At 34.0% G+C, this 21,618-nt stretch overlaps 3 protein-coding genes across 3 annotated transcripts; all 3 read left to right on the top strand.

Moving 5' to 3' along the window:
• Nucleotides 1-238: 238 nt before the first annotated feature.
• Nucleotides 239-7,961, top strand: LOC117918632 (SUMO-conjugating enzyme SCE1-like). The gene is made up of 5 exons (XM_034835421.1): nt 239-461; nt 547-630; nt 4,558-4,710; nt 4,821-4,934; nt 7,403-7,961. The coding sequence occupies exons 1-5, from the start codon at nt 393-395 to the stop codon at nt 7,469-7,471; spliced, it is 489 nt and encodes a 162-aa protein (XP_034691312.1). The 5' UTR covers nt 239-392; the 3' UTR covers nt 7,472-7,961.
• A 2,499-nt stretch (nt 7,962-10,460) lies between these two features.
• Nucleotides 10,461-17,294, top strand: LOC117919199 (the record flags this gene model as incomplete). The annotated part of the gene is made up of 10 exons (XM_034836326.1): nt 10,461-10,832; nt 11,962-12,024; nt 13,365-13,449; nt 13,540-13,608; nt 13,874-13,946; nt 14,160-14,208; nt 15,787-15,899; nt 16,000-16,069; nt 16,840-16,925; nt 17,021-17,294. Coding segments are annotated over 10 exons (1,023 nt in total), but the record flags the coding sequence as incomplete, so codon positions are not given.
• Nucleotides 17,295-20,226: 2,932 nt separating this feature from the next.
• LOC117918456 (ethylene-responsive transcription factor ERF011) lies at nt 20,227-21,518 on the top strand. The gene has a single exon (XM_034835138.1). The coding sequence runs from the start codon at nt 20,808-20,810 to the stop codon at nt 21,264-21,266; it is 459 nt and encodes a 152-aa protein (XP_034691029.1). The 5' UTR covers nt 20,227-20,807; the 3' UTR covers nt 21,267-21,518.
• Nucleotides 21,519-21,618: the final 100 nt, after the last annotated feature.

Here is a 21,618-nt window from a genome sequence, read left to right as displayed (position 1 = left end):
AATTACTTAAAAATATTGTTTTATTTTTTATTAAAAATAAGGGAATAATCCAAGAAGAGCAACGCCGGTCACGTGGGGTGCGTAGTGGCGTTATTCTTACGCCAAGATGGAAAATGGAACCATTGACTTTTAGGAGGGACCGTATTACTAAATTTATAGAGAAAAATGGCACAAAAAAGCAGAGCATTGGTCGGTTACTGACCACCATTCCACGTTTGATCAAATCTGGACCGTACAATCCTCGCAGCTCCCCAATTGAAATTCAGTGCCGACTTGTCTCCAGCCAAACGCCTTTTGTTTTTTTATATAAGGTCCATATTTCTCAGCTGAGGAAGACGAAGTCTTTCAGCATTTAGGAGGAAAAAGAGAAAACGGTTCTTGAGAGAGGAAACATGTCTGCAGGCATTGCGCGTGGCCGTCTCATGGAGGAGCGAAAGGCGTGGCGGAAGAATCATCCTCATGTTCGTAAAATCATCTCTCCCTCTGTGTTTGAATTTGTCTTTTTTTTTTTTTTTGGATTTTTATAGTAATTTTTGGGTGTTTTAGGGTTTTGTGGCTAAGCCAGAGACGCTTCCAGATGGGCAGGTGAATCTGATGGTGTGGCAGTGCACTATCCCTGGTAAGCCTGGGGTAAGTTTTCATCTTAGCGAGAACCCTTTTTTTTTCTAAACGTACCGGTGTGCGAGAGAATCGAGGTGGGTTTGTGCTCATTCTTTTTTGGGATTGAATTGTCCATTTATAATGGATTGTAATCTCCAGGGTTGGGGTTGTGATTGTTGGCGAATTTTATGAACTTTGACTAGTCTCCTAGTTGCTTACTCCCATTTGTTTAGTACTTTGAGCGAGGGTTTTGATATGATCCTTGGATGCATTTATCGTTTGTTGTTATGAAACTGTTAAGGCTTTTTCAGATGCTTCTCCTCTGGATTCAGTACATAGAAGGGCTTTTTTTATTTTTTATTTTTTAAGTCTGCAAAGCTGGAAGCATTTGTATACCTTTTTTTTTTTTCTGTTTTCTTTTTAATTTGGATGATTACTATTGTGAATGAGACTATGGTTTGTACTGAGGTAGGTTTTGAGGTTCTCTAGATGATTTAGATTGCATTTGGTAGTGATTTTAGAAAGTGTTTATATCCTTTCTAACACTTACAATTTTTTAATCTTTCAAGTATTAGAAATGTTTCATACTTCCTAAAATCACTGTCACACGTACTCTTAGAAGGGTCATGGTTTTCTTGAGAAAAGATTTTCGTTTAGTTGAATAATCACCACTTGAATATAGTCAGAAATTTGGAATTCAGGAAACATTCTTCTCCAGAAAACTTAGGGATTTACTTGAATTGTTTGAAGAAAGCATAACATGAATCTGAGGTGAGCAAAGCAATGCATCTGAGAGCCTAAGAAGGATGTCCTATCAATTCAGAAGGAATTTTGGATACTGGTTTCAAATCATTGTTAATATTGGGATACTCTGGAGTATGTTGTGGGTTGAAAATTGTTGAATCCATGGGATCTGTGCAGGGTTTTTTTACTTGGAAAGTAAAGATGGAAAGATGGGGCCGAAAAAAAAAAAGATAAATTCAGACAGTTCAAAAGAATTACGTTGTATCTATTTTTGAACCGTTTGTGTCTTGTTTGGTTTAACAATCAATATGTGCAGGATTTTGTCCTTTTTTCCTTATTCTTTTGTTTGCTTTCTTTGGCTTTTTGATGGCTAAACTAGCCTATCTGTGGGTCTAGGACACTGACCAGACTTTTCTTACATTTGTGCTATGTCCTGTAATTTGTGTCTGAGCTTTCTGTAACTTGACATGTCACTATTTTAACTGATCTCATTGATCTTATGATATTTCCTTGGAAAGGACAGAAGCACAGTTGAATCAATGAAAATTGTGTTCTAGTGAAATCTATTGTTTTCTCCACTTAGGTTCTCTATCTGTTTGGTCTGAATCGTCTGATACAACTGCAAAATTGACCAAGATAAACTATATAATGCAGTAAGAACAAATGAGTTCTAGCTCTATAATTGTGATAGGGTTTTTGGTAAGAGTGAAATATTTATTCATTTTCATTATGTTTATGTATTGTAGGATACCTTTTCTGAATTATGGATCCCCTTTTTGGTATTGTGGATACCATCATTCTTAGGAAGCCCCTGCATATGCTTAAGAGCATATAGAAAATTTATTACCTACATCTGAAGTCATCTACAACATTTTATAGTTATGAATACCTTTTCTACCAATGCCTTTTTTGGGTTGGCTATATCATGCATGGTTAAAGCTTCTTGTTCAAAACCATTTTCTAATTATTATAATTACTATTTATTTATATATATATATTTTTGTAACGGGGATTCCATCTTGAAAGCAAAAAATTTATTCCAATTGTTGGTGAAGCAAACCCTGGGATATGGGTCCACTGCTCTACCCCACACCAGTTAAATGTTGGGAGGCTTGAACTCAAGACTTTTGTTTAATCACTAAAGGGCACTACCATTGATATGGTTTCTTATTAAAAACTAGTGCTCTCAAGGTTAATTTGGTTTTTTCTTTTTTTATTGATGAGATTACATCATCCACATTAAACATTGGATTATTTAGTTTGTGAAGACCACAATTCATGTTGATTGTGGCTAGGTAGCACAAGGGATGATTCTGTTGATGCTTCAATTAATCGCTTACGTTTCTAGGCTAAGGATCAAAATTGCTTGCCAACTTTACCGGGAGATGCTCATTGCTTCTTATCATCCTTGTTTTCTGAATATAAATTTGGAAAGCTAAATTTGAACCTTAATTTTCTTATGCTGGTGTGTTTGGAAATTGAATTCTAGTTTTCTCTTGCTTGAGTGAGCTTCAATCTGTTTATAACAAATATCAAATATTTCTGGCAAACTGTTGAGATGTCTTTGTTTGCATTCAACATGAATTTATTATGCATCTCTTGTACATTAATACTTGTATTTATAGATGTTAAAAAAATTACATTACATGTTATAACACAAAGATATAATACTTACTTTCTTTGTTTTTTATTTTTATTTTTTGGGTAAAATGGATCCTTATAAGACAAGTATGATACATTATGCACTGCATGTTATAACAATAAAGTTCTTTAATTATTTTTAGTAAGCTTTACATGATAAAATGACACTTATCAATAGTAAGTATCCTATCTTAACTTTGTCCTTGAGGCTTGACTCAAGTGGTCAAGGGATTGGGAGGGTTTGTGGGAGTTTCCAGGTTCAAGTCCCAAAGGGGACACAACTTTGCCTATAAAAAAAAGTATCTTATCTTAGCTTCATCTCATTGTACATAGTTATGATTCATGATGCAATGCGTGATATTATGATGAAGCATCTTTAATTATTTTTAATAGTTTCTGATAAATTGGAATTTGAAGAAAAAGATGAAAAGGATTCCTTAAAGAAACTATTAGATTTTTTGGTTAGAATGTACATTAAGAATTGATGAAGAAAAAGGGAATGGCAAAGGTAAGGTCCACAACTCCCTGATTGTGTCAAGGTAATGACTGTGAATGATCATCAACTCCAGGAAAGGATGCACACTTGGAATGTTGAAATTTAATTAAATTCATTCTTGTGGTGAATATTGGCAAGTTGTTATTTAAGTAAATTCATTCTTATAGTGAATATTGGAGGGTTGTTATTTAAAAGATTTTCAGTATGATGGTAAATAAAAACTTTTGCTTAATAAATTAGTTTTTCCTCTATCAACTGGAAGTAGAAAATTTTCCTATCAAAAAGAAAAAAAATTAGTTTTTGTTTTTCAGATATTTTGCTTTTTTAGGGAGGGAATGATGATGAGCAAGTAAAGTTAGAACTTTGAAGGTGGTTTATAAATATTTATATATTAACAATGAACAAGGGTATATCTGACCAGCTGAATCTTGGAAATAAAAATTGAAATGGTGGATAGCAAGGAGAGAAGCATTGTTTAGATCTCTGTTGGAAGGAGATGAGATGACCCTTGTGGAGTGATGAATTGCTTTATTAGTATATTCCCATGTGGTATAGTATGTCAATGTTGAGGTCTCCTTGGTATAATGGAGGAGTTCAGTCATATACCTTTTTTTAATCGGTTTTTCTATTATTGAGGATGATTCATCATCCTTTTTATGTACCCTTTTATCATATTTAATACACATTTTGTTTTTGATGAAAATAAAAACATAAAATAATGAAATGGTGGATGTTATGATGAACCTTTACTTTAAAATGACATTGAATTGAACTTGTTAAACCTTTAGTATTTATGTATATAATCAATGCTTATGTTTGGACTCTTTGAATCTTAGCCTCTTTTATAAATTGGTTATGTATTTTATATGCTTCATTTTTCCTACATATATATGGAGTTAATATTTTTAAATACATGTCCTTTCTACTTATTTTTCATTATGTAGACAAAACTTAAGATACAGAATGCGTGATATGATTATGAGTTAATGCAGCCGCTTCTGTTTAATTATCCCATTTTTGCTGTTTTACATTGGGCGAAATTGGCATTTTCATAATATACTCCTTAATGTTGGCAGACTGATTGGGAGGGTGGTTACTTCCCTCTCACACTCCACTTTAGTGAAGACTACCCTAGCAAGCCCCCAAAATGCAAGTTCCCTCAAGGTTTCTTCCATCCTAATGTCTACCCTTCTGGAACTGTTTGTCTATCGATCCTCAATGAGGATAGCGTAAGTGCTCCTACTACTCCCTAAGCCATGCTTTCCAAGTACGCCAATTTTGGTGTATATTCTAGGATGCATTAGTCACTAATATTAATTGGACATTTGCATATTCCTAGGGATGGAGACCAGCTATTACTGTGAAGCAAATTCTTGTGGGTATCCAGGATTTGCTGGACCAGCCTAACCCTGCGGATCCTGCACAGACAGAAGGATATCATCTCTTCATCCAGGTATTCTCAACAATTACCTCCTCTTCCAAAATAAATCTAAATTCTTATGAGGAAATGAAAATCTATTTATTAAATTTATGTATCTTGTTTATTAAAGTCCCACTTAGAGATATGGAATTGACCTACCATTGTTGGTAAATCCCTCCATTCCTGATGAGATATGATATGATTGTACAATCTATAAATGAGGGATTGAGGTAGGAAAACATAGATGAAAGGTGGAGATTAATGGCCTGTTTGGTTAGTGTTTTCAAGAACTGTTTTTTGTTCTCAAGAAAGAAAAACACGTTTGGGAAGTGGGTGTGCTGTTAGTTCCCATTGTTCTTTGTGTTTTCAGAGAACAATAAAATGTTGTTTCCCTTGTTTTTCCTACTATTCAAAGAACAAAAAAAATGGGTCATCTCTCCGTGTTTTCAATCTGGTGTTCTCCGTGTTTTCTCTGTGATTTTTCCTCCACCAGCAAGGTCAGTTCTATCTCCACTAACACATCTCCTATTTCCATTATTTCCAAATATTTTGAAGTTTTTTTTGCTAAATCTAGATGATTTTGGTAGATTGGAAAAATTAGTTGGACAAATGTTAGATCAGAGATTTTTCAATAATTTTTATGAATTATTGTTCCTTGTGGGTCTGTTCTGCTCTGTTTTTAGAACATAATCTGATTATATTTTGGATTTTGTAGCCGTTTTTTTTTTTTTCTATATATCTATGATTTTTATGAATTTTGATCATGTTTTTTGTTTCAAATTTGAGGAGAAAAGCATTAAGTTTGAAGGTTTTTTCTTTTCATTCTCCAAGTTTTGAGTTGGTGTTGTTATTAGAAGATTTGTTCTGGGGCTTGATTAGCCTTTTTGTTTGGTTTATGGGAAAACCCAAGGAGATAAGACATTAGAATGAAATTTTGGAGCTTATTCCTGTTTGTACATTTTGCACAGGTTTTGAAATTTCCTTTCTTCCATTCTCTATGTTTGGAATTGGAATTGTAATTGGAAAAGACTACTTATGGTGAAATTTAATTAGTTGTTTGTTCAATCGCTGAGAAAACTGAAGGAGAGGAGAAAATAGAATGAAAATCTGGAGCTTATTCTTGTTCTTTGATTTTGAATGAAGTTAAATTTTTTTCTTTCTCATTTCTTTGAGTTGGGAATTGGTTTTGTCATTAGAAAATATATTGGGATTTATGTGGTGTTTGATCAGTTGTTGTTTGGTTTTTAGGATAAGCGAGGAGAGAGAAAATAAAATAAATTTTGGAGCTTATGTTCTTACATTTGGCATTGTGTTTTAATTGGTATTATTAATGGAAAAATATATAGGGACATGTAGTGGGATTTGATCAGTTGTTTGTTTGATCTATGGGAGATGTGAGGAGATAAGGAAATAAAATTAGATTTTGGGGTTTATTCTTATTCCTGCATTTCAGATAAAAGTAGAATTTTTTTCTTCTCAAGTTTCTCCATGTTTGAAATTGGTGTTTTATTAGAAAAGATGAATTTAAGTCGAGTTCTGACCAGTTGTTGTTGGTTTCTGGGAAAGTGGGGGAGACTAGAAAAAAGAAGGATTTTGGAGCTTTCATTTTAAGGAATACTAATTTTACATTTTTTAGGCAAACAAACAATTTCTCTAGGTGATATAAGTTCCTTGTTTGGTTGCTGAGAAAACAGAGGAAAAGAAGAAACAACATGCATTTTGGAGCTTATTTTCATGTTCTTTTCTTGTTCATACATTTTCTGAGCAAGCAAAAAGGGTATATTTTTATCTGGGCAATAGAAGTTCATTTTTTTGTTTTTTGTTTTTTGTTTTTAATGTTTATTTTGTTATAACAAGTTCAACCAGGGTTAAAAAGGAGGTGTTTTCTGTGCAATCTCGCACATGTTTTAAGCTCTAAGAATTTTGTGGTCTCTCTGTGTGATTAGTATTCGAAATGAGTTAATTACATCATGCTTTGTTTGGATGGGGAAAACTACAGGAAAAACAAAGCAGATATTTTCCTGCATTCTAGGGCTTGTTTGTTTCAATTTTCAAAAGATAAGAAGTTTTTCCTTCCTTGACTAAGGTGTTTGTTTTGATAATCATAAGTGTTGAACTTCTTTTCTTTTGTCTTTGATCAGGTTTTGCATTCTTGTAATCTCTTATTTTTAATAAATATGTTTTTGTTTTTGATAAAAAGTAAATCATAATTGCTGAAAATTAATATGTGAAAAAAAAATCCCTACAATCCATTTAGTGCATTTGATCTATGCAAATTGATTTAATGGCTCATTTTTCCTTTGAAAGCTCCAACTTCAAGGTCTCTTTTTTATAACTCAAACAAACATGTTTTTATGAATTCAGTTTTCAAACATTATTTTTTTTTTCTGAAAGTGCCAGAAACTGTTCTTAAAAATTGTTTTTAAAAACTATTTGTCAGGACAATTATAAAAAAAACCAACCAAACAGACACTAACTTATCTGCCACTGACAATACGCAGGATGCTGCTGAGTACAAGAGAAGGGTGCGGCAGCAGGCCAAGCAATATCCACCTCTCGTTGGATACTAATCCTTATTTTATTAGAGACCGTTGGTGCTTGGTGATTCCTGAGTTGCCATTATGTGTAGATTGCAATAGTTTTAACTGTTTTTATTCCCTCAAAATTTGGTTCATCTTCTGTTGATATCTGACAGTACACCGCCCCGCCAATGATGCTCATTGGCATTCCATTTAAATCATAAACGTAAGTTTCTGCTATGTTGGGATACTTTTTTTTTGTGTGATTTCTCTAAAATGTTTCCTCCACTGTGGACTGAAAATTGGCCAAACTGTGACAGAGACACCTTAGCGTGTTGTTGCCAAGTATTGTCATGTGAGCTTCACTGAATGGTAAAAACTAGTTGCCTTTGCTATGGGAGGAGCATTGGATTTTACCCATTCCCTTTGTTGTTTCTATTTCTATCGGTTATTCCAATTCCTTGATTGGAATTTCACTTATTGTAAAACCATTATGGCCGTACGTTTAATGCTTGGAATGCTTGTTCATGTTTGCTATCTGGATTTCACTCTTGCCAAACTACAATGAAAGTTTCACCTTTGGAAAGGCGAGTGGGGAGACACTTGTAGTTGCGGCGTTGAGCAACTTCCTCCCCACACCTCGAGTATGAAATCTTTCTTCCGTTGGAACCTTTGTGGTTTTGCTTCCTTAATTATTTATTTATTTTATGATTTTTTTTAATTATTCATTTTAAATTTATCTTTTATTTAAAATTTATATTATCCTCTATTTTTAACTACTTTTTATATTTATCTCATTATTCCTATTTTAAAAAATTAGTGTCACTTTACTCTATTTTTTTTTATATTATCATTTTATTTTTAACTACTTTTCATATTTATCTCATTATTCCTATTTTAAAAAATTACTACTGTTTTACTCTGGTTTTTTTATACATATTTATCCTTGTAATTTTATTTAATTTTAAATTTTAAAAAATGTAATTTTACTAAAAAAAAATGGCTACAATATAAAAAAAATTAATAAAGTTCTAATATTTTATAAATTAAAATTATTTTGATAAGATAAATTATTAATAAATTTAATTATTTAAATAAATTAATATTAAGAAAAAATTGTCACAGCAAATTTGTAATAAAATTTTAGAAATTAAATCTCAGATGAAATATTTTATATAAATCAATATTTTTTTATTTAAAATATAATAAAATATATTTTAATAAAAGTATTTTAAAATTTTTTAAATAAATAAAGAAAGGAATTTAAACTTTTTTTTTATAAAAAATTGATAAATATTATATTTAATCGTATTTATGTTAATTACACTTACAAAATAACTTTAATATGTGTATTCTTTTTTTTATCATTTTTTTTTAAGTTTTCTAAATATTTACATGAATTTTAAACAATTTTTATTCGATCTATCAAAATATCCACTAATATTTCCTATATATCCGTGAAATCTAAGTATTGATATATCTGTATTTATCTATATTTCTTGCTTAATAGTGACCAGTTAATTAACTAATAATAAAAAAGTTGTAATCTTATAATTTTCATAAAATTCCTTCTCCTTCATATTTTTTATCAAAAAAAAAAATGTAGGAAAGTATAAATTAAATGGGTTAGACTTAGGTAATTAGTCAAAAAAATTTATTACAAATTTGTACCATGTTAACATATTATATAAAATCACTAGAGAATTTAGTTACATCTATGACTCGTTAAATTGAGAATATTAAAGTTGGGATTTAATCAATTTTAGTAAAATTAAATGCATATATATGGTGTAATTATCTATTATAAACTAAATTTGATTTGTATATAATGGATTAAAATATGTAAATATATAAAAGTAAAAAATATTGAAATTTAATGGGGTTATAAATTTAGAATTAGTGGAATATGATAAAAATTGATAATAGAGATAAGTTTGTAAAGTTTGTAGTGAACTCCTCTCAAGCATTTTAAAATTATATAGGTTTGGTTTAGAGCTACACGTGAAAAAACAAACTTTCATGAATGATATTAAAATCTATCATCGTCAAATCCTTGTCCTTTGCAACGTTGTTTCTTTACCTAGTCTTGTAATGAATATTTGTTTATTTGGTCTTAGAATAAATATTTGTTCATATAACTTCGCAATCCTATACAACATTACGAAGATACAATGTCTTTATCAGAAGAGAGTGAAAAAGCGATTGTGATATCTTATATTAATTATGAAAAAAGTTATTAGCATTATAAATGCAACTATCTACATTGATAATTATAAATGCATTAGAATCGATTTTTATGAAATATAACAATAAAATTATAATAGTGGGTCTTATGAAAGACAACAATAAAATCATAATAGTAGTTTTGAACCTTGACCTCATGTTTAAGAAAAACATATGCTTTCCGTTGTATTATATATCATTATCTTTTACTTTTTTGCCCCATTGAAAAAAATTATTCCTAAAGCACATTCCTAACTCTGATATTGAAATACATGGACTCAATATGTTTTTCTTAAACTAGTAGATTTTGTTTGATTATTGGGAAGTATTAAGGAAAAAAACATACAAAATAAGGAAAATGATTTTATTTTGTTTTTTATGTTTGATTGTTTTATGAAAATTATAAACTAAAATAAAATAGAATTCAAATTATTTAAAAATTAAAAGTTTAAGAATATAGTGAATTTTTCTTACTAACAGCGGTGAACATTAAGGGGAGTGCTGAATAGTAAATGATGCCACGTAGCACTCAACTTAGGGTGACAAATATGCTTTTTATTTTTATATATTTAATTTTATAAATAAAATTGACGGGACGTTGAACACAGTGGGTCTTGATCTTCTGTGTAGGCGGATGTGGTAAGATGTATCGAAGGAGGAACCAGTCCTAGAATCTGAGCCGTCCACAATGATAGGACCCCACTCAATAGAGGTCACACAGCTGAGATGAACGGTCCAGATAATTTAAAGAACCGAGTGTTTAAATTCCACAACAAAATTAATAAAACGGAAGTGGAGAAGGTTAGGGCAGTAACACTCCCACCCCACAGATGGACGACATGGCTGCATACTACCCTCCGCCTTCGGCTCATCCGCCACCACCTTTCCCTTATTACCAACCCCATCCGCCGCCCCTGGGACCGCCGGCTCCACCGCCACAACAGGTGGCTCCGCCTCCCCTCCGCCGCCTCCTCAGCAACAGCCATTCCTTTTCCCTCACCAGCCACCACCACCCCCATTCGCCTCTTATGCCCCTCCTCTTTACCCGCAGACGTCGGTCGATGAGGTCCGGACTCTGTTCGTTGCAGGGCTGCCGGAGGACGTCAAGCCTCGGGAAATCTACAATCTATTTCGGGAGTTTCCAGGGTACGAGTCTTCACATCTCCGGAGCCCCTCGCAGAATTCTCAGGTACTTTCCATGATATCTTATTGTTTTTAGGGTTGAATTAGGGGAATTTGATGAAAATCAGGGGAGGTGGCTTGTCGCTGTGGTGGCATTTCGAGGTGGAGAATCGAAGTTAGGGTTTGATCGTGGGCCGCTCTCGGTCGAATGTACTTGAGCCAAACTTAAAATGGATATTTTGGCTTGTATGTGGATTCATCTATGCCAGTACTTCTTTCCGTTTGTAGGTGGCAATCTTCTGTCTGTAATGGGCCCATTTCAGAGAAGGGATTCTGAAAATGGTTGTAAATATATTATATTTAATAGTCAAATATGCCTTTCGAGTCTGTTTATCTTGTAAAGGGGTCCCAGATTCCAGGGTCAGAAATGGAGTTAGGTTCAAAACCTTATTTCTAAGAAATATCTGGAAAAATCATTTAGCCATTTGAATGATGCAAGAAGCTCCATAGACTGATTTCAGGAGCTTGTGAGATGCACCAGAGTGGTTCATTTTGAGTGGCACGCTCAAAATGAATGGACGATCCGAACTTTGGTTTTTTTTTTTTCCATATTCTTTACAAATTAGGATTAAAATGTAGTTTTATGCTCCGATATGCTCCTGTGCCCCTTTCGCATTGAACTGGTACTGGCCTCGGTTCCCTCCAAGTTTTCACTAGTCATTTGAGTACCAATTGAATGTGAAAGAAGCTACTGTATTCCATGATATGGAAAACTATTGCATTGCAGGGTCATCTCTTGTATCAAGAATGGGACTTTAATTTTTTGAATTAATGGCCCTTATTGATTTGCTCATAGGAATGATCTAGATGTATCTCTTTGCTCAGAGACATATTTTGATCACTGATAACTGTGATTTAAAAACAATATCAGGGTGACGTTTGCCTTTAAGTTCAGCACCTCTTATAAGGGGCATATCAGTGACATTGAGCTGTATTGGAAAAGTTGTTGATGTTCCATCAAGCAAAAATGGAAAAAGGCTGTCCATGTTCATCATAGTTCATGGAATAATATTTTCCACATTTCTCTACAAGTTTGTGTTCAAAGGCATTCCTTAATATCTTTGTCATGTATATATGTTTCTTCTGTATTTCTCTTGATGTCTTGTACTCTGACGTGGTTAATGTGGTGGTGGCAGCCATTTGCTTTTGCTGTATTCTTGGATCAACAGTCCGCAATTGCAGCAATGCATGCGCTGAATGTAAGAACATCTTGCTGTGCCTCATCATATAATGTTTGCAAATACGCATATATATTGATTTGGAAAACTCTATAATTATTTAGCTCTTTACATGAGCTAGTGATGTACTTTCTTGTTGCTCCATTGTGCAATTAATTTAATGTTAAATGTATTTACATGAAATTTCTATCACAGTTTGAATTGGGAAAATGCAAAGAAATCATTAATCAATATTTGGAGTTGCATTTGTTGTTACAAATCAACTCTCTTTATTGTTGATACTGGATCCATGGCTTAATTATATGAAGGATGTAGTTCCTTGATTCTTATACTTGTAGATGATTTTCTTTAGACTTTTATGTCATGAGGAATTTGTGGTTTTTGGACTTTTTCTTCTTATATATAAAGGCATCTGCATTGATGAATTAATGAACATTTTGATAAAATGTTGTACGTTACTTACTGTATTTTTTTTTATAAGTAAGAAGATTGTACATTTCTTACTGATGTGATGACAGAAGTATGGGTTTCTTCAAATGGGATACTTTGAAAATGGTTCATGTTATATTCTAGTGTTAGCCATTGTTTGAGAAGACTGGGAAATGGGTATAACTGACTTATCAATAAATTTGGCTAGTGTAGTTTGTTTCTATAGGCTTCTTACGCAAGCTATTGGGTCAAAGCATCCACTATTATCTGGTGTTTAAGAATGAAAATTTTTTTGAGGAAGCCATGCACAATAAAAGGAATTTCTAAAAGCTCTATTGCAATTTTAATATGGCACTTTGCCTCATATCACAAAGGGACTTGTGAGGACAATGGTAACAGTTTCAACTGCAGTTTTATTGAATCCCAAGAGAAGATTTGGTCTAATTTCATATTAGCTACCTTTTCAGAGAACAACTTTGAAAAACCAGAAACTCCCCAAATACTATTAGTGCCGGCATTTCAAATTCAAATCTACAATTTTTTAGGATCAACTTTTGCTCTTTCATTTCAATCTAGTGGACTCTCTCAATATCATGGCAGGGGTTGGTCCTATATAGGATTAATCATCTCTCCTATACGATTATTACTCTCTGTGTTTGTTCTTCTAGAATCTTGATGAATTTGAGAATTCTCATTTAGTTTTGAAATTTTGAACCTTGTATGTGGAGGAAACTTTGATTATCTTTAGTAACTTTTGGCATCTGCTCTAGATAGACCGTGTGCTTTACATTCTTGTTGATGCTGTTGACAAGCTTGTAATTGTAGAACATAAAAATTAGTCTGATGGAGAAGCACTATGGTGCTGCAGCAGTGCAGCACAAAAAAATGTAATAACCTTACTGAGATTTCTCTGTTCTAAACCTTGCTTGCAGGGGATGGTGTTTGACCTTGAAAAGGGATCAACCCTTTATATTGACCTTGCAAAATCAAATTCCAGATCTAAACGCTCAAGAGCAGGTCTTTCTCAAATTGGGTTTTCCCTCTGCCTTCCTTTTGTATCTACTTATATTTCTTTCTTTAAATGGACTTGTTGGTTGTTTTAATCAGATGATGAAAGACCTGGCTTGGATAAGAAAGTTAAAGGATCTGCTGGATTCTCAAGGCCTCCCGATTCTGGTAAGACCAGTGCCTAGAATTGCTTAGAGCATGACTTTTCTCATGAGAAACCTCTCTTAGCATGTTTTTCTTTCAGTTCCTGTTTCTGGCTTGCTTTGTGCCAGTTAGGCATATTTGTGCTCTCTTTGTCTCTTTGCTCAACATTAGTCACGTGATGCTAGTCTGATCTCTTACTTGGAATACAAGTTAGCTTTTTAATCACATGGAGGACACATTCTTCTAAAAGCTCACATTGCACATGTTTTTCACGCTTGGGCACTAGCAGGTGTTGGCAGCGTACACATGCCTGGAATGGGTAATTCTGCTTACAGCATGATTGGTTATCCATCTACACAAAGGTCATCTGCACTACTTAAGCACATCTTTATTACTTGGAAGTGATTACTTCTAGCTCAATAAGCACTTCTTTGAAATGATTACTTCTAGCTGAAAGGTTGAGGGCCTAGTAAAAGCAGTTACTACATGCCCTGTTTCCTGAAGTTGGAATGAACTATTAGCCTTGTTAGTATTATGGAACCTTGTCTAATTCTTTATTCTTTTTTGTGATTCAGTCATGGAAACTTTGATGGCAGGGCTTTAAACGAGACTCCTGCAAAATTGGTAAGGTCACCATTTGTCTACATTCTAATTTTTAAATCAGTTTCAGTGCTCTTAAGTTGCTTATTCATTTTTTTTTTCTCCCAAGCACATTCTGCTTTTTGATAGGAGAACAATTTTAATCTTTGCTTGGAATTTTTTTTATTTTTTATTTTTTTTAATTCACTTCTCATCAAAACTAGCATGAACATTTCAAATTGTGATCAAATGCTCAAAAAATTATTTTAGATATGGAAAAGAAGATAGGGAAAAGATGGGCATCTTAAGTTTCAAGTCAGTTCTAATTCAATCTTCTTAATTATATTGTGGAGATGCGGGTAAGGATTGAATAGTCTGTGCATGAAGTCCACATCCTTGAAAAGGAAAATATGAAGAAAAATGCTGTGCATGAAGTGCTTATCTTTGAGAAGGGAAGTATTTAAAAAAAAGAGCCATTCATGAGCCATTTGGATATGGGAAGTGTGAGAAAAAAGAAGAGGCAAGGAAAGGAAAATAAAAAATACATTTGAGTATAATAAATTCCTTCTCCAATCTTTTTGAAATCTTATTATCTGTTTACACAGAGAATAACAAATGTGAAAATGTATGTTTTTCAATAATTTGCATTATATTTCATTTCTCTTTGTATATTCCCTAGCAAACGAGGCACAAGAGAATTTCATATTGTTTATCATTTTCTTTCTTTTACCTTATACTTTCCAAGTTCCTAACAGAGGTAAAGGTTTTCATTGAGAAAATTTGCAGATTTGGAGATTGAATGTCTCATTCTCGAGGCACTAGGGAAAATTTTCATACATAGATCTGATAGATGAGATGATGCCTATTAATGAGAAAAGTCACATCTTCGAGTGGTAGTGATAGTTATTCCAATATTCAATTTCTGCTGACATGATGACACTGGAATTTCGCAATCATGCACTATCTTCCACATTCTTTTTTCTTTCTTTCTGAATAGTAACATTTTGTTTGGGATGAGGCTTGAAGGAAACTTTAGAAAATAAATAATTATATTGGACCTCTCTTAATTGATCTACAGGGGAATTAACGCTTGAAATCCCAACTGTCTTGTGATAAGCATATTATCAGATTCTTTAGTTCATTCGTACATAACGGTTCCATTTAGTTATATCAAACAGCGTGGGAGTATATTCTTTGGAAAGCAGCCACCATCTATTACATGGCCTGGGAACAAAAATCTTAAAATTCATTATATTTTTCCAATAACTTCAAGCTCTTCAGATAACACCCTAAAAATTGCTTTATTATCATGATAAGCCGTTCATTTCTTGAAGATTCTTCCAAAAATGTTCCCAACATTTTCTCAAAGTTCACATGTAAGATTGCGTTACCCTTGTGTAGGGCTTCTTTAAACAACACTCTTTTGTAGGAACCATGTGTCATGGGGAAAAAAGTAATATAAAGAAAAAAAAACATTCTTTTGTAGGAACCTTTTCCAGATTCTGTTATGTCTTCCTTTTGCTTCTGGGTAACCATCACCTTACATAAAGTAAATGCATGATGTGTACCTGAATACTTATTCTTGAACCATGATAATTCTGAAGATGTTACTTGCATTGACAGAATAATTCTTCAGCACCTTATTTTCCACAAAATGTTACACCATGTCCGACACTTTTTGTGGCTAATCTGGGGCCAACTTGTTCAGAGCAAGAGCTAATTGATATATTTTCAAGGTTTGGAGAACTAATTTTATGTTGCCCATGAACTTTTTTCTAATCTAAGAAATTTGCTCGACTCAGATGTAATTTTCTTCCTGTCCATTGTGTATCTCAGATGCCCTGGATTTTTGAAATTGAAGATGCAGAGCACATATGGAACTCCAGTTGCATTTGTTGACTTCCAGGTACCTTATCCTGTCCAGGGTGCTAAACTATATGTCTTGCAAGAAACTTGTGGTAAATTTTATGTTGATAAAAGAAATGGATCATATTTATTTTACCCTTAAATTTTAAACCTTTGCAACAATAAACATCAGAGGTATTTATTTTGGTCATGAATCTCACTTTTTGTTTTCTTGTTACAAAGGAAAGACCAATGAGTTAGTTCAGCTTGATTCTCTGGAAAGCAGCATTAGAAATAAATTAAAAAAAATGCCCACTACCTTTATTTTTTGTCTAAAATTTCTCACAGGTATCTCTTTTTCTTGTCGGTGTGTATGTTCAGCTTAATTCTCTGGAATTCAGCATTAGAAATAAAAAGTATTAAATAAAAAAATGCCACTACCTTTATTTTTTATCTATAAAATTTCTCATGGGTATCTCGTCTTGTTGGTCAAATATTTTATTGGTATTCTCTTTTTTCAATCATCAACACCACTTGTGGCTCTTTTTTGTTCCCAATGGGACTCAAACTCAGAGAGCACTAATTGAGGTCTGCACTTTGTGATGTTAACGTTGGGATGAATTGTTTCTGTATAGATCCCATCCTATTTTTCTCATATACTTCAGTTGTACAATTATCTCCCCAAATTAGTGCTACTGTTATTTTCTGAATGTGCACATTGCAGTTGCAACTTACGTGCATGGTATTTTATTTTTGGTATCGAGTATACAACTTTTCTGGTCACCATTTCATCCATCCAATTTTTAACGATCTCTGCTAATACTTGTGCAGGATACGCCCTGTTCGACAGGAGCCCTAAATCATCTCCAAGGCACAGTTCTATACTCATCACCAGCTGGTGAAGGCATGCGAATAGAGTATCCTTTTCATGAGTTGAATTTCCTTATATTTTTTTCCCATCCATTAAGTTCTTTCATTTTATCTCCCAAGCTTTTGCTTAATGAGAATTCAGGTATGCTAAATCAAGGATGGGATTGCGGAGAAAGCCGAAGTAAATGCAGAAAGAACAAGCAAGGGAAGATGACCAGACCATGCACATATATTGTAGCCTTCACCTAAGGGTATGCTCATTGGCCCTGGTTTTTGTACCAAGAGCTAGGCGAACTGAATATCAGCAGATTAGTTATTACTCAATTTCCTTCTCGACAGTTCATAACCTTTGATAGCTTTGACGGTTGAATAATGCAACCTGGAAATAAATTCATGCCCTTTAGCAAATTATTGGACTGGTGTTACCTGTTTTCTGATTTGGGATCTGGAACTCATCTTCTGCAGCAGTACCTTGCTCACAATCTCAGCCTTAGAGGCAGGGGTTTGGGCTGGGCTTGACCTTCAAAGCCCAACGCTTGATCAATTATTGGTTGGGTGCCTAAAAAATGTATAGTGAGTGTACGTAGAGCCGTCATTTTCTCTGCTTTTTAATTAAAAAAGAAAAGGTAAACACAGAAGCGGTTTGGGTAAAAAAAACAGACTCATTTTGTGAAGATGATTGCGGATTGGTCTTTGAATGAGGACAAAGTGTCGTAGTCGATGGGCGGTGGCGGTGAGGGTGACATTTCTCAATAAGCATCACTTGAATTTGACTTATTTCCAATACATTAATACCGATGATATGGTTATCAAGTGGCGTGCCTTTATATCATCAAATTTCCACCAATTTTTCTAGTTTCTTCTGCCCTTCAAACTCTCTTCTACAAATTACATCTTCAATCGAAATCTTGACGTACAAATCTTGCCAATTTGGTAGGGAAATTCCAACATCATATCATTAAGCAAAGAATTTAGAAATTTGACTAGAAGGCGTGATATATGATTGAATATAAGAGAACAATAAATATGCGTCATTTCAATATTGTTGGGTTGGAAAAACTGAGAGGGGGAGGGAGAAATTAGTTCGATTAGATTAGATTTTTCAAAGAATGGGTGGGATGTATCCAACCATATTGAATTGAATTTGCAGATACAGACCCCGTAGCAATATAGCATCCCCGTTTCATTTCAACATCCATGAGATGTGGAATTTGTGTCCAAAATCAAATCAAATGTGAACATAGAAAAGAAAGAGACTAATTTGTGTCCAAAACCAAATCAAATGTGAACATAGAAAAGAAAGAGACTTGAGTTGATATAAACATAGGAAACAGACAGGCTCCAACTCTCGTCCATACAAGCTATTAGGATCTGACATTTGAGACTTCCTAAACCCTACAACCAAGAATGATCTGGATGGAATCAGAGTCAAAACTTCATTGAAGTCCATATCTAATCTTCACATATTTTTTCTCTACACCTAAATTTGACTTTTTCATCATTATGTAACTGCTCTCTCCCCCTCTCCCTCCCCTCTCCTCTCAGTGGGTGCCTTAGAAATGTATTAATGGCATTGATCACATTTTTCCTTTAAGTATCTTTGACTTTTTATTTTTATTTTTTCCGGTCACACCACGCGACCTTGCACAACCAAATGGAAATCATTTGCCATGTGCCTGCATTATTGATTCCTTTGACATTGCACCCTTCTCTTAGGGTAATTTTCTAAGTCCTTCAAATGTCAAACTGCCCTTGTCGTAGCCTTCACCTGCTTTCTCTTTCCCGCTCCCTATTCCTATTAATGTATTTGAGGTCCTCTTTTCCATAGCCTAAAACCTATTTCTTTGGAAATTTCCAGTGATATTTCGTGATTGACTATGATTCAGCCCTATATCATCGGATAAAGAAAGATTTATTCTTAAAATTTTACCTTGGACAAAAATACTTTAATTTTCTTGTAAAATAACTATTAAAAAAAAAAACTTATGTAAATATTTTTAAAATAATAAAAGATATTTATATAAAATAAGTTATTTTTCAAATAAAAATATAAGAAGGGTTAGATTCATAAATTTAAGATTATTTTATTCATTTTAATCTATTAATTCTAAGTTTCATATATATATATATATATATATATATATATATATATAAAATGTGCTTTAATTACAACTGCAGTGCAGCAAAGTTCTTTGACTATGTAAGAAGTTCAAAATTAAGGTCGTCTTAAATGGGAGTCGGGACAAACATGCATGAGTTCACGTGTGACTCACGAGTGAAAATTTGGCTGATCCTTAAATTATATTCAATTCAACCACCTACTACTCAACTCACTGCTACGTAAAATACAAACTCTTCTCTCCCTTATCAATCTCTTTTTTTTTTTAATAAAAAATAGAAAAAGAAATCTTTAATTTGTATGTGACATCCGATTAAAAATAGGATTATTTTATTAAAAGGACCTCTTAAAACCTAAATTTTGAAATTTAACCTCCCATTCTTTTTTGGCATTATTTGGACAAAAATATCATCATTGTTTTCTTGTAAAAATAATCATTTCTTTTAAAACATACATATAAATACTTAAAATTGAAAAGGATATTTATGTGAAAATGGATTACTTTTCCAGAAAAAACATGAAAAGTGTTAGATTTTCAATTTTGAAGATCATTTCATCATTTTTAACTAAATATTACTTAAAAATATGAAATTAGAGGCATACCGACCTAAGCCCAACAAGATCTCCTATGGGTCAGATTGGGCCAGGCCCACCTCTAGAGCAGCCCAAGGATACTAAACAATTACATAAATATTTCTAATTTCCATACCAGGGTAGGGGTCCAACCAACTAAATTGTGGACAAAATTTATAATCAATCTTAATTATTGATTCACTTACTCTTCAATATCACATTATAATTTTTAATGGGGATCATATATTATAATAATACCATACTTTATCAAAGCTAATGAGCTTAGGTATTGGCTATAACAAGGTCTATAATACTATATATATATATATCTATATTTAAAAAAATAAAAAATAAAAAATAAAATTAAAATGGGGACTGCCCCTGTTTTGTAATAATAAGAGGGGGAGGGGCACCCCAACCTTTTGCTAGACTGGAGCATGCAAATATTAAAATATGACAATTTTGCCCCTTACCTGATGAAACAGAGGAGGGGGCAGGAAGGGGCAATGGAGTGATTGAAGACAATTAGTTAGAAAAAGTCAATTCCTAACGATATCTATCCACCATCCACCGACCACCGACCTACCCTCTACGGGCATGATAAATTATTTATTTATTTATTTGATGGGGAAATAAAAATAAAAAAAAAATCTCACAAACTGTGTGTGTTTTTATTCTGAAGGTCTCTCAACCATGACAGGTGACAAATTGCTTTTGTAAGGGCTTTGAATTCCACTTCAGTAGCCCACAAACGACACCACCCATTCACTCTTCACTCATCTCCCCATCCATATTTTATTGTTTTATGTGATGAGTTTTGCCGAACAGAGGGATCTCCAGATGCAAAGGGCAAAGCATCTACGTCTCCGAGCTGTTTTTCTACAAATGAGGAAACGACCCATTTAAGAAATTCCTTCTAATTTCTTAGAAGTGTTGAGAGGGGAGAGTCGGTGAATTTGGATTTATGGCTTTTTTGTATTGCGGAATATAGACGTGGGAGGCTACCCGGATGACAAGCTTCCAGTCCAGATAGCATCAGAGCCTAAAGGGGCATGCGACAAGCTGGCGTGATTTGCAGTCGATAGATTGTGCTGGATATTCATTCTCTCTCTCTCTCTTTAAAAATTACCCTTAAAAGCTGGGTTTTTGACAAGTGGGTCGAGGAGGAGTGAGGAGTGAGGAGAGAGGAGAGAGGTTTTGGATATATAGAAGGTTTAGGGTTTGAAAGGAGGGTGAGATGGAGGGAGGACAGGAGTGTTGTTCGAGCAGAGAGACGAGGAAGAGGGTGACGGGGCAAGGTGAGAAGCGGTACAAGGGGATAAGGATGAGGAAGTGGGGGAAGTGGGTGGCTGAGATTAGAGAACCCAACAAGAGGTCACGCATATGGCTGGGCTCCTACTCCACACCGGTGGCCGCTGCCCGTGCCTACGACACCGCCGTCTTTCACCTGAGAGGACCGTCGGCGAGGCTCAACTTCCCGGAGTACCTGGTGGGAGAAGGTGGGCTCCACGACACCTCCGCTGCGTCTATACGCAAAAAAGCTACGGAGGTGGGGGCGACAGTAGACGCTATAGAATGTGCCAGGACGGCTTCCAACCAATACAAATCCTGCGCCTTCTCTGAGAAACCCGACCTCAATAAAGAACCGGATCCTGAAAATTCGGATGTTGACGATGACCACCACTATCATCTCTGAGCAACACTGTTTTTTTTTGCTAACATGCGCCGGGGAGACCACTGCTGAGTGCTGGCGGCCAAACAATAGGATGGGCCCTCTCTCTTTCTCTTACTTCTTTGTGTGAATTTTCTGTCCTTTCTTCTTCCTCCTTTGCTTGGTTCTTTTTTTTTTTTTTTCAAACGTTTCTTTGGATTTTTTAGGTAAGAAATTTTGGTGTTGTAAAAAAGGGTTAATGTTAATTACTTGGGTCCTTTTTTTTTTTTTTGCATATACACAATTTTCCTTTCATGCTTTTAACGGTAATAATAATTTTAGGATTAGGGTTGTACATACATAGGCGCATAGATATAAGGGTTGTACACATGTACGC

This window comes from Vitis riparia, chromosome 7, assembly GCF_004353265.1.
Source record: "Vitis riparia cultivar Riparia Gloire de Montpellier isolate 1030 chromosome 7, EGFV_Vit.rip_1.0, whole genome shotgun sequence".
Taxonomy (NCBI): Eukaryota; Viridiplantae; Streptophyta; class Magnoliopsida; order Vitales; family Vitaceae; genus Vitis; species Vitis riparia.
The sequence above is the reverse complement of the archived record's forward strand: the minus strand, read 5'-3'. Positions and strand labels throughout refer to the sequence as shown.

What these genes read in the sequence shown, in the direction of transcription:
- LOC117918632 (XM_034835421.1), top strand. Translation starts at nt 393, where the DNA reads ATGTCTGCAGGCATTGCGCGTGGCCGTCTCATGGAGGAGCGAAAGGCG. An exon ending in GGCGGAAGAATCATCCTCAT is followed by an intron (nt 462 to 546) that starts GTTCGTAAAATC and finishes TGGGTGTTTTAG; the next exon opens with GGTTTTGTGGCTAAGCCAGA. An exon ending in CGATCCTCAATGAGGATAGC is followed by an intron (nt 4,711 to 4,820) that starts GTAAGTGCTCCT and finishes GCATATTCCTAG; the next exon opens with GGATGGAGACCAGCTATTAC.
- LOC117918456 (XM_034835138.1), top strand. Translation starts at nt 20,808, where the DNA reads ATGGAGGGAGGACAGGAGTGTTGTTCGAGCAGAGAGACGAGGAAGAGG.